The following is a 19,445-nucleotide window of genomic DNA, read 5'->3' as shown; positions in this document are numbered from 1 at the left end:
ATAGGGTGGGGGGCCGGGATCTGGGGGCTCCCTTATTAAAGGGGGCTCCCGGATTTCCGATAAGCCCCCCGCCCGCAGACCCCGACAACCAACGGCCAGGGTTGTCGGGAAGAGGCCCTTGTCCTCATCAACATGGGGACAAGGTGCTTTGGGGTGGGGGGCCGCAGCGCGCCCCCTCCCCCAAAGCACCAACCCCCCATGTTGAGGGCATGCGGCCTGGTACGGCTCAGGAGGGGGGGGGGCGCTCGCTCGTCCCCACCCCCATTCCTGTCCGGCCGGGCTGCGTGCTCGGATAAGGGTCTGGTATGGATTGGGGGGGACCCCCACGCCGTTTTTATCGGCGTAGGGGGTTCCCCTCAAGGTCCATACCAGACCCAAGGGCCTGGTATGCTCTTGGAGGGGGAACCCATGCCGGTTTTTTATTTAAAATTTGGCGCGGAGTTCCCCCTCAAGAACATCTGAGCACAAGTCGCGTGCCAAAGTCGGATCATGCAAGACGGCAATCCGACTTTGATCCGACTTCAATGATAGTCAATAGACTGAAGTAGGATCAAAGTCGGACCAAAGTAGTACAGGGAGCATTTCTAAAGTCGGAACGACTTGTGTCGGACCAGTTAGGACGGCTCCCATAGGGAAACATTACATTTCACACGTCATGCGACATGAGCTCCCAATGTCGGAGCGTTTGTCGGACCAGTGTGAACCCAGCCTTAAGCACTTGTGGCTCATACAATCACATACTTGTACATCGGCAGTGTCTTCCGGCTTCGGGGCGCGGCTATTGAAAAACGCCCACATATTGCATTTCCCTGTGCTGCCTAGTTGTTAGGATGTTGCCTAAGACATGCCCAGCTGTAACTGCTCCAACCATCAAAGGAGTAAGCTCTTAATGCTGAGCTCAAAATTACTGTATCAGGGGGAAGAGAGTGCATGTGAGGGAGTTTGAATGAGAGCTTGCTCCTGTGATGGTGGGAGTGATCGGAAACAGCTGCGAGTGTCTTGGCATCATCCTAACAACAAGGCAGGAGGGGGGTTGTCTCTGGGAGTTTTTCAGTCAGACTTTGAGGTATTTAAATGGGCTACACCTATAGCAAGGGCATAATTCAACTTTGGTAAAAATGTATTTTATCTACAGACACCCCTTACTTGGCAGTTATTTAGTGAGGTTTAGGTCCAAGTGTGCATTCAGGAAAATGCACCCGCACGCTGTCAATTTAGGACCAGTGGCTGTGCCCCTATAGACATGAATGGAGCTGCCCACACATGGATACATGAAACACCTGTACATTCAGTGTGGGCAAAGCAGGGAGAAAAATCAGCCATATCTACTACTAAATAGCAGCATATATTGCACACATTACAATTGTTAGGCACACCGTTAACCCTTTCATTACCCCTAGATATTAAGTATCATTATTACAGTGACAGTTTATAGAATTAGCACTGATCACTGTGTTCTATAATGACAGATTGCCCGCCGCACTATCAAAGTCCCACTATAAGTCGCTGATCACTGCTATTCCTAGTAAGAAAAAAAAAAAATTCCAGTATATATACCATAGTTTGTAGAAGCTATAACCTCTTTTATACCAAATCTTTAATTTTGGGCTAAATTTATGAAGACTTTTTTTAATTGGATATGTTTTATAGCAGAAATGTTTGTTTTTTTTTTTTTTTTTCAAAATGTTTAGTCTTTTTTCATTTGTATAATAAAAAACCCAGTGGTGATCCAATACCACCAAAAGAAAGCTCTATTTGTGTGCAAATAATTATATAAATTTTATTTGCATACACTGTTAAGTGACCGCTCAATTGCCAGTTAAAGTAACGCAGTGCCGAATAGCAAAAAATGCGTTGGTCATGAAGGAGGTAAAACCTTCCGGAGCTTAAGTGGTTAAGTATGCCCATGTGCACGAGGCCTAAAAACTATTTTCTCCAAGTCTGTGCAGGTTCACCCAGAATATTGTAATCTTACCTTGTGCTCTTTCTTCATGTTCTCTAGGGGCTCGAAGAACTGGATGTTCATGAGATCGAGCTGGTCACAGATCCTCAACACTCCAAAATTGAAGAGGAGAAAATTAGCTCTTCCAGCCTCAGGAACAGATTATTAGGGACCCTGCTGAAAGCTCCAACTGTAAGCATCCTTTTTTACACTTTTTTCTCCATGTTGTGTAAAACAATGCTGTTTTTCGAACGTGTACATGGAACCAGCACACTCTCGCTGCTCCTCCAAACCCCGCTGGCTTTCTTCACTGATCCTGTCAGCACAGGGGGTCGGTGTCCAGATCACAGCACACCCGCAGCTACCTGAGACTCTGCTGCCCCCGGCCAGATGGTTAAAATCAGGCAGATTGTGCCCAGAAATGCAAGGGGACAGACTTTCTGCGGGCTCTCCCCGGAGCTTTCAAGATGGTGGCGGGCCGGCGCTGCTTCCTCCACAGTTGCAGAGGGAGAAAGCACAGAAGTCTCCAGCAGCTGCTTCTCTGCCCGGGACGGTAAGAAAAAAATTCTCTGGCAATCCCTCTGGCCTGTTACATTCCTCCTCTACTATTAAGGACCATTTTAAAGGTCCCTTGCCCCCTCGTAAGGCTGTCCCTACCATGTCTCCTGTATACACTGCCTCTGAGCATACGGCAGAGGCGGAGAATGGGGAGAAGACAGAAGAAGCTGCAGCCAGCCCCTCCGGTCAGCCTCCCATCAGTGATTTCTCTATTGCCACTGACTCCTCTGCTGAATTTGACCTTACTTTGAAACCTGTTATGGCTTCTATTTAAACATGCCAGAACGTACTAACTACCCAAATAGATTTGGTCAAAATGGACCTATCTCTTATGTGCCATGATATGCATACGATTTGCACTAGAGTAACCGCAGCTAAACAAAGGATCAGCGATCTGGATGATGCTATTGTTGTAATATGTACATATTACAACAGCTATTACTCCTTTAAATGCTGATGCCCTGACCACACTGCTAAATTGAATGACCTGGAAGATCATCTGTGGCAAAATAATCAACGTTTTATTGGTTTCCCTCAGAAGGCAGAGAGCCTGAGCGACTTATATTAACCTGTACCAGATCTATTATGCCGCCAGACTCACTTACGTCGTTGTTTGCTATTGAAAGAGCTCACTGAGTCTCGCTCTGTCCGTTACCATATGGGGCACCTCCTCTGCCTATTTTGTTGAAAATCCTGCATTACCTGGATAAGAAAGCCATTCTTCGGTCAGCCAGATCATTGGGGGACATAACTTACAACGGTAACTGCATCTCCATATTCCCAGATTTCTCGACAGCCATCCAGAAGCAAAGAGCAGCGTTTACAGCCATGAAACACAGGCTATGAGAAAAAAGTATCCTGTACAGTATGCTGTATCCAGAGAAGCTTCGTGTAGTTGCTGAGGTCAAAGTTCACGTGAGCTTCACCCTGCCGGCGGCATCCCTTGTTCACCTCCGGATGAGCCGCGGCGAGGTGCGCATGTGCGAGTTACCTCGGCGTGTGCACGGCGCTGCGGCATTTTGCGGTTTTCGGCGGTGTTGACGGCATCTGCCGGGGCATCGGCCTTCAGGGATGCCGGGGGAGCTACACGTGGGCTGCTCATTAGCGGCCCGGGCGTCATTACTCTGGGGGGGGGAGATCAGCACCTGTGCCCACCCATTTAATTGCCTACTATAGGCATATATCCATGATCAGCTGCCTGTGAGTCTTACTATGACTCCACGCAGACCGTAATGGATGGCACTGCACAAATCCTTTCTGGCTCCAGCTTTTTACCTCTTTTGCTTCATTGCAATTTGGTCCATACAAGTGAAACCTTACCACACTACATCAGCCACATTGTGGCACAAGGTAAATTATAATATTATATATATATTTCTACTCCTATAATATCACAACACTACACTCATACTCCTACTTCCATAATTAGTTTAGATCTCTCACACATGTTTTTTGATCGTTTTAATTTTTTTCAATTTGGTTTTATTCATTCACATACTCTCTTTTTGACCTGTTTTTCACCTTTATTCCACCATGTACACACTCATTTTATTCACCTGGACATGGCACTGTAGTCAGCAGTGTGCTGGCCATCCTTTTTTAAATTTAATTTATCATTTAAAGGGTTTTTCATATTCCTAGTACCTTATACCACTTCCCCTTCACCTGTTTTCACACACCACACTACTCAAACAAACAACCTTATAACTATACAACCATTTCTTTTATTTTTTTATTGTTTTGCCACATTCTATATAATCAATTACGTTTATGAAGCTTTAGGACACCAGATTAATATATATTGATCACTAGGATTGCAGTTAGCCCATACATTTTATACTCTTGCCAAATGTGCTGAGAATCATTCTGACCTATTGGGTATTTGTCGCAGGTGCTGGCTTCTCCTTCCCCTGGAGGGCGTCAATGTGGCTCCTTGTAAGCCCCTTGGGCTGGACTCATGCGCTCTGGGGAGGCAGGGGCGAGTATGGGGCTCCCCGGATCCATTTACGGCTTTTAACAGGTCTGGCCAAAGGATTATTCCCTCTACTTTTCAGCGGTAAATATACTGCCATTTTTAACCTTACAATGAGATTTATGATGACATGTTCTTAAATTTTGAAGATATTCAATGTATTTTATAGAACCATCTATCCCCCTGATGATGACCGTACACAGGTCAAAACGCGTCGGGGATTTATACCGTCAACAGCCCGGATATGTATGACTGTATATAATTTTGTGTAACGATGTGTCGATTTTATATTGTGGAATATGTATTGTACCATTTGGCCAGCGCTAATGTTATAATGCCAATTGAATCATAACATTACATTTGTTTTTGGTTCAAATAAATGCACTTACTGCTTACACATTTTCTATTATTCTTGATTTCAAGATATTGCTGTTTAAAGACCCACCGGGGAAACTGTCCATTCTTTATCATTAAAGTTCACTTCTTCACCTCCCCTATGGAAGCTTCTGACTGGCTTGACCATGTGAAGTGATTTTGTTTGCCTTCTGAGCGAGCTCACTTTGCCGATGTGCCTTTCTCCAGACCACTACTGGAAAGTTGGGTTGTTACTTCCTTTCTGGTGACCTCTGTGCCAGAATGATCCGTTTACAGGTGTTGCTGGTGGACAATTTAGAGTTTTTCCTCCCTTTTTTTTTTTTTTTTGTTTGGTCATTGCTTTTCTCCTTTTTTCACCTTACAGGACTTGTTACGGATGCTTCCCTCACGGGATTCTGTTAGTTATGGGTAAAAACCCGGTATAAGTTTCCTCCTTTTCTAAAAAAAAAAAAAAAATTTAAACAAAATGTTTTTTTTTTTTAATTTTTATTAGTATTTGGCCAAAGAAAAAACAAGGAAAACAAAGTTTAGCCATGCCGGGAGCAGTACAGAACAAAAACACCAAACCCCCCAGAAAGTACTTCCACGGTAACATGCTGTGCGTCCCTTATGATAAATGAAAAATGTATTTACATAATAGCAGTAAGACCAGATACATAATGCAGTTCCCCCTATAGAATCATAGGCAATCACAATTTGTCCCTCTAGGGGAGAGCATCTCAAGCAATGTGGGCCCAAGGATCAAAGGTGTGGATGGGAGCAAGAAAGAAATGCAACTGGTGAGGGGTACAGTCAACCCCTGCAACCACTACCACCCCACACAGGCATCCATGCCCTAAGTATCGTGCCATTAGAGGTCTGGAGCAACAGTTGTGGGGCTATAAAGCCCGCTATACGTTTCTTGGTCAGGCCCGTTGGGGGATTGTTGGTTTTGTTCGTTCTGTTTTTACCAGAGTCAGACGTACTTGTATGTCTATATACCTGTCATGGATGTCACCCTTATTTTGAACTTTATACTGCCACGATACATAATTCTCCAATCCTATGCATATGTCTTTTGGTCAGGCTATGATGTTTAACGTCCTATCCTGGAATGTCAGAGGCCTTAATGCTTAGATTAAACACTCCCTGGTTTTTGGTCAACTCAAAAGAGCTAAGGCTCATATCATATGCCTACAAGAAACACATCTTTTGGGCTCCAGAGTGATGACCTTGAAACGCCCACACACAGCCTATGCTTTCCATGCTACCTACTCCAACTACTATAGGGGAGTATCTGTTCTACTCACCAAAGCCCTATCAGTGCAGATTGAAGAGGTGGTCTCTGACCCGGAAGGCTGTTGTATTATTGTTGTACTTGGGTATCTGGACGCCCTCTATACTTTAGTTAACATTTATATACCCCCGCCATTTGATAACTCTAGACTACTTGCCTGTACAGGGAAAATTCTCCAAATAGCTAAAGGGACTATACTCATTGCTGGAGAATTTAATGCCACGCTGTCTCCCACACTTGACAGGTTAGGGGGGACAAGGTCTTCTCACACTGCTTTGTATGATTAGATGGAGAACTATGACGGGTGGAAATATGGTGATTGAAGCACCCTGATAGTATGGAATTGTCAGTCTGCTTCTCATACGCTATCCAGATTGAGCATGGCCTTTACGCAGCCAGAATCCCTAAGTAGAGTGGTCTCTATACAATACCTACCAAAAGCTATCTCTGCTCATGCCCCTTTGGTCTTGCAGTTACAGGTCTCTGGGCCTTCTGGTTTGCGTGTGTGGCGTATGAGTCCTTCATGGATTGCTGATCCTATGGTTTTGTAGAAGTATAAGGATGATATGAGACAATTTTGGGCTGAAAATTATCAAGAGGTTACAGAAGGAGTTCGTTGGGATGCTTTTAAAGCAGTAATGAGTGGCTCCTATTTGAAAGGAGTCCATGAGCTTTAACGGGCTAATCATTTCAAGCTTACTGAGTTAGCCACGAGTGTTAAAGATCTAGAATCTACTTACATAACAGATCCCACAGTAGCTAATTATCAAACTTGGAAACAAGCTGAAAGGGCATATACTGTGGCCCTCAGCTAAGACTCAAGAAAAAAATCCTATACTGTGCCCCAACACATTTTCGAACAAGGGGACAAACTTTTAGCGATTCTGGCCAAACCAGGGTTTAAACCCTTCGCTATCCCCAGAAAATTGGACACCACGGCTGTATGAGAGAGTCTACGGAGCAGGTGATGAAGGCTTTTCTCCAATTTTATACTGATCTTTACACTTGTAAAGCTCAAATACTCTAATGACGAGCTATCTTCAACAGATGCAACTTCCCTCTCCTACCATCGAAGTTATGGATTTTATGGATAGCCCCATTCAGATAGCTGAATTAGAAAAAGTGCTGGGTCAGTTTGCCAAATATAAAACTCCTTGTTTAGATAGTATACCCATTGAGTGGTATTTAGCTCATAAGGATGAGGTGCTCTCTCGTCTACTGTCACTATATAGATTTATTCTAGAAGAGAGAACACTCCAAAATTCTGAGAGAAGCCCTGGTTGTGCTAATTCCCAAACCTCATAAGGATCCCACACTTTGTGAGTCTTATCGCCCTATTTCCCTGATCAATACGGACCTTAACCACTTCAGCCCCGGAAGGTTTTACCCCCTTCCTGACCAGAGCACTTTTTACAATTCGCCACTGCGTCGCTTTAACTGCTAATTGCGCGGTCATGCAATGCTGTACCCAAACGAAATTTGCGTCCTTTTCTTCCCACAAATAGAGCTTTCTTTTGATGGTATTTGATCACCTCTGCCGTTTTTATTTTTTGCACTATACACGGAAAAAGACCGAAATTTTTGAAAAAAAATGATATTTTCTACTTTTTGTTCTAAAAAAAATCCAATAAACTCAATTTTAGTCATACATTTAGGCCAAAATGTATTCGGCCACATGTCTTTGGTAGAAAAAATGTCAATAAGTGTATATTTATTGGTTTGCGCAAAAGTTATAGCGCCTACAAACTAGGGTACATTTTCTGGAATTTACACAGCCTTTAATTTATGACTGCCTATGTCGTTTCTTGAGGTGCTAAAATGGCAGGGCAGTACAAACCCCCCACAAATGACCCCATTTTGGAAAGTAGACACCCCAAGGAATTTGCTGAGAGGCATGTTAAGCCCATTGAATATTCATTTTTTTTGTCCCAAGTGATTGAATAATGACAAAAAAAAAAAAAAAAAATTACAAAAAGTTGTCACTAAATGATATATTGCTCACACAGGCCATGGGCATATGTGGAATTGCACCCCAAAATACATTTAGCTGCTTCTCCTGAGTACGGGGATACCACATGTGTGGAACTTGTTTGGAGCCTAGCCGCGTACGGGGCCCCAAAAACCAATCACTGCCTTCAGGATTTCTAAGGGCGTACATTTTTGATTTTACTCCTCACTACCTATCACAGTTTCGGAGGCCATGGAATGCCCAGGTGGCACAAACCCCCCCCCCCCAAATGACCCCATTTTGGAAAGTAGACACCCCAAGCTATTTGCTGAGAGGCATGGTGAGTATTTTGCAGCTCTCATTTGTTTTTGAAAATGAAGAAAGACAAGAAAAAACTTTTTTTTTTTTTTTCTTTTTTCAATTTTCAAAACTTTGTGACAAAAAGTGAGGTCTGCAAAATACTCACTATACCTCTCATCAAATAGCTTGGGGTGTCTACTTTCCAAAATGGGGTCATTTGGGGGGGTTTTTTGCCACCTGGGCATTCCATGGCCTCCGAGACTGTGATAGGCAGTGAAGAGTGAAATCAAAAATTTACGGCCTTAGAAAGCCTGAAGGCGGTGCTTGGTTTTCGGGGTCCCGTACGCGGCTAGGCTCCCAAAAAGTCTCATACATGTGGTATCCCCGTCCTCAGGAGAAGCAACAGAATGTATTTTGGGGTGTAATTTCACATATTCCCATGGCATGTTTGAGCAATATATCATTTAGTGACAACTTTGCGCAAAAAAAAATAAAAAAAATTAAAAATTGTCTCTTTCCCGCAACTTGTGTCACAATATAAAATATTCCATGGACTCGACATGCCTCTCAGCAAATAGCTTGGGGTGTCTACTTTCCAAAATGGGGTCATTTGGGGGGGTTTTGAACTGTCCTGGCATTTTATGCACAACATCTAGAAGCTTATGTCACACATCACCCACTCTTCTAACCACTTGAAGACAAAGCCCTTTCTGACACTTTTTGATTACATAAAAAAATAATTTTTTTTTGCAAGAAAATTACTTTGAACCCCCAAACATTATATATTTTTTTAAAGCAAATGCCCTACAGATTAAAATGGTGGGTGTTTCATTTTTTTGCGCATCGATTTTTTAAACGCATTTTTTGGGGAAAAAACACACTTTTTAAAATTTTAATGCACTAAAACACACTATATTGCCCAAATGTTTGATGAAATAAAAAAGATGATCTTAGGCCGAGTACATGGATACCAAACATGACATGCTTTAAAATTGCGCACAAACGTGCAGTGGCGACAAACTAAATACATTTTTAAAAGCCTTTAAAAGCCCTTACAGGTTACCACTTTAGATTTACAGAGGAGGTCTACTGCTAAACTTACTGCCCTTGATCTGACGTTCGCGGTGATACCTCACATGCATGGTGCAATTGCTGTTTACATTTGACGCCAGACCGACGCTTGCGTTCGCCTTAGCGCGAGAGCAGGGGGGACAGGGGTTCTTTTTTTTTTTTTTTTTTTTTCTTTATTATTATTATTTTTTTATCTTATTTTTAAACTGTTCCTTTCTTTTTTTTTTTTTTTAAATCATTTTTATTGTTATCTCAGGGAATGTAAATATCCCCTATCATAGCAATAGGTAGTGACAGGTACTCTTTTTTGCAAAAATTGGGGTCTATTAGACCCTAGATTTCTCCTCTGCCCTCAAAGCATCTGACCACACCAAGATCGGTGTGATAAAATGCTTTCCCAATTTCCCAATGGCGCTGTTTACATCCGGCGAAATCTAAGTCATAAAATGCTCGTAGCTTTCGGTTTCTTAGGCCATAGAGATGTTTGGAGCCACTCTGGTCTCTGATCAGCTCTATGGTCAGCTGGCTGAGTCACCGGCTGCATTCTCAGGTTCCCTGTTGAGACAGGAGAGCCAGAGAAAAACACGGAAGACGTTGGGGGGGGGGGCATTCCCTCCCACTGCTTGTAAAAGCAGTCTAGAGGCTAATTAGCTGCTAGGATTGCTTTTACATGAAAGCCAATCGCTGGCTGAAAAGAATGATACCAAGATGATACCTAAACCTGCAGGCATCATTCTGGTATAACCACTCAAAGTCGTGAATGGCGTACCTGAAGACAAAAAAACAGTTAACAATAAAGCACAGTAAACGGTAAGGTATAAAAAATTGCATATCTGAAAAGCAAGCATGATAAAACATAACAACAATAAAACATTGCAGAATAGAATACAGTAAAAAAGAGCAGAACAATAGAGAGAGAAAAGAGAGAGAGAGAACAATAAAACGACAACTATTTTTTTTTTTTTTTATATATTTTTGTTTGGTTTTTTTTTTTTTTTTTTTACACTTTTTTTTGTAACTAACTTTTATAACTGTAACCGGTTCCAGGTTCGGGTCTCTCAAAATGCGATGGCATCTTGGGAGACCCTGTGAAAGTGCCTAGTCTGTGCAATGCTGTACCCTACGCTAATACTCAACTAGTGAATGGTAGCGTTCAAAACATTCACCAATGCAAAGACCAGGATTGTCAGGACAGGAGGGACAATAATAGCGGGTGTCACGCCTATATCCGCGCTTGCTGCAGACACAACATCTTTTTTGGGGGGGTTTGCTGGGTAGGGGTACTCGGGAGGACATAAAGAAAATGCCTCTCATGCAGCCGACTGCATTTGGTTGGGGATGTGAATGGGGGAAGTACGGGCGCTGCAGAAGCGGTAGGTTCCCAATTAGGATTGGCGAATGCAGCAGGAAGGGCACTATGGACACGACGGGCCTGTGTTTGTCTTCTTGGTGGCAGCGGGACACTACTTGTGCTTGCCACCTGACCAGCTTGAACTGCACTTATGGGACTCGCCACGTCACCAAGTGTTACTGCAGTGCTGGTTTGACTACGACCGGGGTGTACTAGGCTGCTGGTGCTTGCCAGTTCACCAAAACGCTACCAAAAAAACTGTTAGCGATCGCAGGGATCAGGCCTGACTCTGCGAACGCTGCAGTTATGCATTTAGTGTTTTGTAAGTGTCAGTGATCGATCGATACTGCACTTGGGTGGGCTGGGCTGGGCCGGGCGGAGGGGCAAAACGCAGGTGCTAGCAGGTATCTGGGCTGATCCCGCTAACACTGCGTTTGTGGGAACCCTAAACTGCTGGGGACGCTAGTATAGATCTGATCAGATCAGATATTGATCCGATCAGATACTATACCACTAAGGGAGGTGTACGGTGCGTGCGTGGGTGTTAGCGGTACTGGCGCTAACCTGACGCTGCCTGGGGCTGGTGCTTGCCAGTTCACCAAAACGCTACCAAAAAAACTGTTAGCGATCGCAGGGATCAGGCCTGACTCTGCGAACGCTGCAGTTATGCGTTTAGTGTTTTGTAAGTGTCAGTGATCGTTCGATACTGCACTTGGGTGGGCTGGGCTGGGCCGGGCGGAGGGGCAAAACGCAGGTGCTAGCAGGTATCTGGGCTGATCCCGCTAACACTGCGTTTGTGGGAACCCTAAACTGCTGGGGACGCTAGTATAGATCTGATCAGATATTGATCCGATCAGATACTATACCACTAAGGGAGGTGTATGGTGCGTGCGTGGGTGTTAGCGGTACTGGCGCTAACCTGACGCTGCCTGGGGCTGGTGCTTGCCAGTTCACCAAAACGCTACCAAGAAAACTGTTAGCGATCGCAGGGATCAGGCCTGACTCTGTGAATGCTGCAGTTATGCGTTTAGTGTTTTGTAAGTGACAGTGATCGATCGATACTGCACTTGGGCTGGGCCGGGCGGAGGGGAAGAACGCAGGTGCTAGCGGGTATCTGGGCTGATCCCGCTAACACTGCGTTTTTGGGAACCCTAAACTGCTGGGGACACTAGTATAGATCTGATCGGATCAGATATTGATCCGTACAGATACTATACCACTAAGGGAGGCGTATGCTGCGTGCGTGGGTGTTAGCGGTACTGGCGCTAATCTGACGCTGCCTGGGGCGACGCATATCACCGCCGGGCGATCAGGGGCTAAACCTTTATTCGGTAATAAACGGCGGGTCCCCTGACACTATAAAAAATAAACGAACTAACCAGCGTCACCCGTAACGGTTATACGGTGATCAGTGGTGAAAGGGTTAACTAGGGGGCAATCAAGGGGTTAAAACATTTATTAGATAGTATATGGGGGTCCCTGTCACTATAAAACGCTGACGGCAAACCTAAATATTTACGTTCCTAACTAGCGTCACCAGCGACACTAATACAGCGATCAGAAAAATGATCGCTTAGTGACACTGGTGACAGGGGGTGATCAAGGGGTTAAAACTTTATTAGGGGGGGTTAGGGGGGTATCCTAGACCTAAAGGGGGGTAATACTCACTGCCCTAACACTGTAACTGTCACAAACTGACACCATGCAGTAATCAGAAAAAAAAAAAAAAAATACTGCTTGCTGTCAGTTTGTGACAGGGGGGGGGGGTGATTGGGGGGGGATCGGGGGGCGATCGGGGGGGGGGATCGGGGGTGTAAAGTATGCCTGGCATGTTCTACTGTGTGTGTGTGTGTGTGTGTGTTGTGCACTTACATGTCTTCTCTCCTCGGCGCTGGGACGGAAACTGCCAAGCCGAGGAGAGATGACATCACATCCTCTGCCTGTGTGAAACTACACACAGGCAGGAGAGGATTCCGATTGGCTGGGAGCGATCGTGAGGGGGGGCCACGATCGGATGGTCTCCCCCTCGCCTCCCGACGCTCCCAGTCAAATGCCGACCGCCGCTGGCACCGGGGGGGGTCCGATCGGACCCCCCGCCCGCGGGAGGCAGATCACGTACAGGTACGTGATTCTGCCTGCCCGTGCCATTCTGCCGACGTATATATACGTTAGGCGGTCGGCAAGTGGTTAAGATTCTCTCTAAATTATTCGCCACTCGTTTAAATACTGTAATCACCCGATTAATCCACTCAGATCAAACTGGCTTCATCCGAGGACACTCCATATATATCAACTTTAGATGATTGTATACTAACCTACTAACCTAAAGTCCTCAATGATTGATGCCCCTAGAGTATTAATGGTCCTGGACACTCATAAGGCATTTGACTGTATAGAATGGCCTTTCTTATTACAAAAATATGGAGGAACCTTTATTTCCCAATTAGGATCCTTTATACCTCAATTGAGGGTTAATGGTATCATATCTGAACCCTTTTCCATGACCAGAGTGTCCGCTCTCCCCTCTTTTATTTGCTATGGCCATTGAACCCCTAGTGCAGGGCTCACAATTTCAAGTCCTGAGCTACTAGCCAAGCCTCAAGGGTTACTCACCACCAGTTGCCCCGCCCAACCCCTACCTGCCCCGCCCCTAAACACGCCCTCATAAATTATTTCACGAAATGACACATACATGTTTTATGCAGAATTAAGTTATAAAAATATTAACAAATCTATCCGTGTCCACCAATGCAGCCTGCCCATGTCCCCCAATGCAGCCTGTGCCTGCCAATGCAGCCTGTGTCCCCAATGCAGCCTACCTGTGCCAGAGAAGCGAGGAGAACCGCCGACCGGATGATCAGAGCGCCGGGAACATAACAGCTTTCATTTCAATACCTGTGTGTTTCTCGCCGCGCACCGTCAAATACAGCCCCTACCCCTTGTCCGGGGAACATTGATAGACAGATCACCCGTCCCAGGAAGGGGGGAAAGGCTTGTCAGAGTTTTTCTTGTTGGGAGCCAAAGTACGACTCTACCATGTGCATTTTAACCCTTTGTGCAATGTATAAAAAAAGTAAGAGCCTGGGGATGCAACCAGGACATGGTGCTGTAAAACCGCAACTTCAGAGAGCTTTGTGCCCTGAGCGCTTAAACCCAGCAAACGCAGCTTTTTTTTCTTTTTTTTTGTGCTAAACCCAATGCCCAAGAGCAGGAAAGCCAGCAAACTCCTCCACTTTTTCCCCTCGCTCACCCTGGATTCCAGACCGGCCTCTGAGGCTAAATATGGCACTGCCCCGAGACATCCGACCATACCGCATCTGAGGTCAGGACAGCAACACAGGCTTCTCCCATCTAGCAGTCGCCTCACAGCTCAGCTGCCCTGTCAGCATCCAGTCCTGCCCAATCCTGAACACAGTAGAAACCTGACTCGCTACACTGGAGGCTTCTAACCAGCTCCATCTCCAATCTCTTATGCAGTTACTACTGGCAGTGGACGACTGTAAAAAAAAACGTAGCCACCACAACAACATTTAAATAAGGGGCATCCCTGAAGCAATGGCAGGTCCAGATGTACTGCCTATAGTAACCACCCTTTTCAACACTCTACTGGACAGGGACCTATCCACTGAAAGTGAAATAGCAAAAAAACCTGTGCCAACCACAATACCACTAATGTGTATACAAAGGATGCGATAATAAAAACGTAAAAAAGTGATAACAACTAATAGTGCAGCGCAACCAGAAAAATAAATCTAAAAGTAGTGCGATAAATACAGTTGTGTTCATACGTTTACAACTACCCAATTGACCCTGATCAAAAGTTTTCATACCCTGGTGATTTTGCCCTGATAACATGCACTCAAGTTGACACAAAGGGGTTTGAATGGCTATTAAAGGTAACCATCCTCACCTGTGATCTGTTTGCTTGTAATGGGTGTGTGTGTGTGTGTGTATAAAAAGGTCAATGAGTTTCTGGACCCTGACAGACCCATGCATCTTTCATCCAGTGCTGCACTGACGTTTCTGGATTCTGAGTCATGGGGAAAGCAAAAGAACTGTCAAAGGATCTGCAGGAAAATACAGAGGAAATCCCTTTCCTTAAAACAGGAAAGGGATATAAAAAGATAGCCAAGAAAACGAGAATGCCAGTCAGCAGTGTTCAAACTCTTAATCAAGAAGTGGAAAATGAGAGGTTCTGTTGAAACCAAACCATGGTCAGGTAAAATTTCAGCCACAACTGCCAGGAAAATTGTTCAGGATGCAAAGAAAAACCCACAAATAACTTCAGGTGAAATACAGGACTCTGAAAACACGTGGTGTGGCTTTTTCATGATGCACAATAAGGAGAAAAAAAATTGAGCTTTTTGGCCACAACCATAAACGCAACATTTGGAGAGGCGTCAACAAGCCCTATGATGAAAGGTACGGAGGTGGATCTGAAAATTAAGGTAGTTGCACACTAATATGGTGTGAAATGTGAAACATAGAAAAACATATAATAGTGATAACTTTTTACTGCAGCTGTCACTAATGTGCTCCCACAGAAATCAGTAAAAAAAAACAATATAGGTGTGACAGCGCTGTAAAAGTGAAATTAGGGTGATAAACACTGATATTGCAATAATATGAAAAAAGTTCAAAAACATAAAATGAATGCCCATTGTGCAAAAAAAAAGAATAAAACAAAAACAAACTTGTGTGATATGTTCAGACAACCTCCATGAACAGAGTGCTCCCAGCACCTCGTGCAATGCTCGCTCACCTCCTTTGAAAAAAGGAGGGAGTAGATATGGCGCTATTCTAAACCTGATTGGGTTCAGGTGTGTTCTACTCCCCAAAAATGCCAGATGCACTGTGCCTATGTGCTCATTATGTGAAACCAAAAATGAAATTAAAAATAAAAATAAAAAAAAATAAAAAAGGTCAGGTACAGACAGGAAGTTCCGGGTGAGTGGTGACTCGGGAGAAAGTAGAGAGGAGACATTGCTGGAAGTGGCAGCAGAGGAGCCAACAATAAAGACGGGCTATCCTATACTGCTATACAGTGGCATATACTGTGGATGTGTGAGACCCCAAGAGGGGGTGGAGGATCGGGTGAGTGCAGCCACTATAGGAGCACGAATAAGCCACGCACTAAGTGTTTATTCATTGGAAGGCCCACCAGAGTCAAAACGGATTCCTTCACTGGCACAACAGCACTTTTATTGTATATATCAGTCACGTGTTCACTTGTTTATTCACACTAGCACCTTGTGTATTTATTTAATTGTTTGAACATATTGCATCTATGGTCATTTTAATAATAACAATGATTTACTGCATTTATTTATTATATAAGCAAGTTGGAATATTACACATTGCACTTTCTATTTAGCCAGGCACACAGCCTGACACACATTTCACATAGGAGTGTAATTTACCTATTTTTTATTTTTATTTTATTTTTTTTATTTTTATTTTTAATTTCATTTTTGGTTTCACATAATGAGCACATAGGCACAGTGCATCTGGCATTTTTTGGGTTGAAGATACTCCTCTAACATGCACTATTTATTTCATATTTTTTCTCCCCACCTATAACTCCTTTCCTCCCTCTTTGGGGAGTAGAACACACCTGAACCCAATCAGGTTTAGAACAGAGCCATATCTACTCCCTCCTTCTTTTTTCAGCACTATACTCCACCTAGCGGAAGTAATTGGTAGAGGCAGCAGTTCTAGAAAACATCTCCAGAGTATTATTCCACTGCGCGGGGACCCTTTATTCTTCTTCGCTCACCTCCTTTAACCACTTCAATACCAGGCACTTATACACCTTCCTGCCCAAGCCAATTTTCAGCTTTATGCACTGTCGCTGTTTAAATGACAATTACGCGGTCATGCTACACTGTACCCAAACAGAATGTTTATCATTTTGTTCCCACAAATAGAGCTTTCTTTTGGTGGTTTTTGATCACCTCTGCGGTTTTTATTTTTTGCTAAACAAATGAAAAAGACTGAGAATTTTGAAAAAAATACGTTTTGCTTTTGTTTCTGTTATAAAATTTTGTAAATACGTTTTCTCCTTCACTGATAGGCACTGATAAGGCGGCACTGATGAGGTGGCACCAATGAGCGGGCACTGACAGGCACCAATGATGGGCACTGGTAGGCGACACTGATGGGTGGCACTGATATGCAGCACTGATGGGCATTAATAGGCGGCACTGATAGGCGACCCTGATGGGCTCTGAAAGGCTGCAAAGATAGGTACTTATGGGTGGCACTGATAGGCGGCACTGCTGGGCATTGATACGCGGCACTGATAGGCATCCCTTGTGGCACTGGCAGTGGTAGGCATTGTGAGTGGGCACTGATTGGCAGCTGCCTGGGCATTGATTTTCGTTTCCCTGGTGGTCTAGGGGGGGCATACCTGGTGGTCCAGTGTGGATCGCCATCCTGGGGGTCCTGGGCGGCATGATGGTGGTCCTGGGCAATATTCTTATTAAATATAGTTAAAAGCAAGTGATACACACAAGGCCAATATTATTATAAAATGGTGGATATTTCTAATTCTTCATTAATTCCACCAGGATTTAGGGCATCCAAGGAATAAATCCAGAAGGTTTCTCTTTCGCATAATCTATAGAATCTTTCAGCTGTGGGGAGATTTTTTGGTATTTGTTCAATAACCCATACCTCAAGACCTTCAGTGGATTTTGCATGGTGTTCACAGAAATGACGGGGGACACTGTGTTTGTCCCTCCCTCCTTCTATTTTTCTTCTGTGCTCACCAAATCTTTGCCTTAGTGGGCGTATGGTGCGCCCCACATAAATGAGGTTACATGGGCAACTCAGACCATAAACTACAAAAAACTTGCTGGACGGGGACTACTGACATTATTTGTATTTTTTGTATTTTTAATTTGAAAAAATCTATGCAATGTTAGCTTTCTAATGTATCTGTTGAGATCTTTAAACAGAATAAATGGATCTGGTTTATTGGATGGTGAAAAATTGAGACCATGGTTTAGCAGGGAGACTTCTGCTGGGGATAAGGTGTGTTGGGACGGATTAAAGATTTTGACCGTTTCCGATTTTTGCTTGCTAGTGCTTCTGTTTCTACCTCTTCCCCCTCTGCAGCCTCTCCGATTAACTTTCTTTTTATCTGGGTTGCTGGAGAGGGGTTTATGGATAAAAAAGTGGAATTTTCTAACGTACTATTGGAACCAAACGTGATTGGTATATTAGTAATATTTTGTGGAGTGGATTTGTTACTGGAACAAGTGGAAGAAATGTTTGATACTGGACAAATAGATGTTAGAGCTCCAGAAGGAGACATCTGATTACATGGAACAAAGCCAGCTACTCAGAAAAAAACTTAAAGATAAAGGGTATCCAGAGTCATTGGTAGACCAAGCACAAAAACATTATTTACAATCTATACCTGTAGCCCAACACAAAGATGAAGAGAATTTCAACTCATCTGGGCGCTTTATTACTAGGTTCCATACCAAATTTTCCCAGATGGAGGCAATCTTCAGGAAGTATTGGCCAATCCTTCTTGAGGATCCACACCTCAAACCAGTCTTACCTAATTATCCAAAAATTACTGATATTAAAAATAAAATTGCGCCTAGTAAATTAAAGCCCATAAAAGAAACTACACCGGCACAGGCCCATATGAATCCCCTCAAGGGCATGTTTCAATGTAAAAAAGCCATGTGCAAAACTTGTGGTTTTGTCAAGCATGGAAAAAAACATTTTTCCACTAAAGGAAAAACTTACGTGCTTGATAACTTCTACAACTGTGGCTCAGATTTTGTAGTTTATGGTCTGAGTTGCCCATGTAACCTCATTTATGTGGGGTGCACCATACGCCCACTAAGGCAAAGATTTGATGAGCACAGAAAAAAAATAGAAGGAGGGAGGGACAAACGCAGTGTCCCCCGTCATTTCTGTGAACACCATGCAAAATCCACTGAAGGTCTTGAGGTATGGGTTGTTCAACAAATACCAAAAAATCTCCCCGCAGCTGAAAGATTCTATAGATTATGCGAAAGAGAAACCTTCTGGATTTATTCCTTGGATGCCCTAAATCCTGGTGGAATTAATGAAGAATTAGAAATATCCACCATTTTATAATAATATTGGCCTTGTGTGTATCACTTGCTTTTAACTATATTTAATAAGAATATTGCCTATATCTTCTAGTTATACTACTGTAAAACCATTCCCTGATATTAGTATTTAAGAGCTGTTTTAATATTAATTTTAATTATTTCACTTTTATTATCTACTTTAAAATTTCCCTTGTTTTTAGTGTTACTATCACTATGCTCACATATATGTGCTCATATATAGGAATATTATTATTATTATTATAGGTCTTCTTCTTCCCCATATAATAATTTTATAACAAAATATAATAGGTTCATACCCATTAACTATATTTGCTAAACACCCGTATTAATATGCATAATAATATATATTACATTCAGCCAGATGTGACTTTATTCATAATTTTATTTATGGTTTAGACACATATGGATTTTGATTTGATTATAATATACATATAATTACCTTATGTATATAAAAATAAGTATATACATGGGGCTAGTTGCACACTATTAATTTATTAATTTATATATGCAAACCATCCCATCTGCCTTTACA

At 43.3% G+C, this 19,445-nt stretch overlaps 1 protein-coding gene across 5 annotated transcripts in view; it reads left to right on the top strand.

The window, feature by feature from the left end:
• The window catches only part of COASY (Coenzyme A synthase), a 747,507-nt gene that overhangs the window by 380,904 nt on the left and 347,158 nt on the right, over positions 1 to 19,445 (top strand). For 4 of the 5 annotated variants that reach the window (XM_073608300.1, XM_073608302.1, XM_073608303.1 and 1 more), the window contains exon 4: positions 2,003 to 2,134. The exons of the other annotated variant lie outside the window; for it this stretch is intronic. In XM_073608300.1, the coding sequence (XP_073464401.1) occupies positions 2,003 to 2,134 (132 nt within the window). The remainder of the gene's footprint in view (positions 1 to 2,002; positions 2,135 to 19,445) is intronic. 5 annotated transcript variants of the gene reach the window in all.

This window comes from Aquarana catesbeiana, linkage group LG12, assembly GCF_042186555.1.
Source record: "Aquarana catesbeiana isolate 2022-GZ linkage group LG12, ASM4218655v1, whole genome shotgun sequence".
Lineage (NCBI taxonomy): Eukaryota > Metazoa > Chordata > Amphibia > Anura > Ranidae > Aquarana > Aquarana catesbeiana.
The sequence above is the reverse complement of the archived record's forward strand: the minus strand, read 5'-3'. Positions and strand labels throughout refer to the sequence as shown.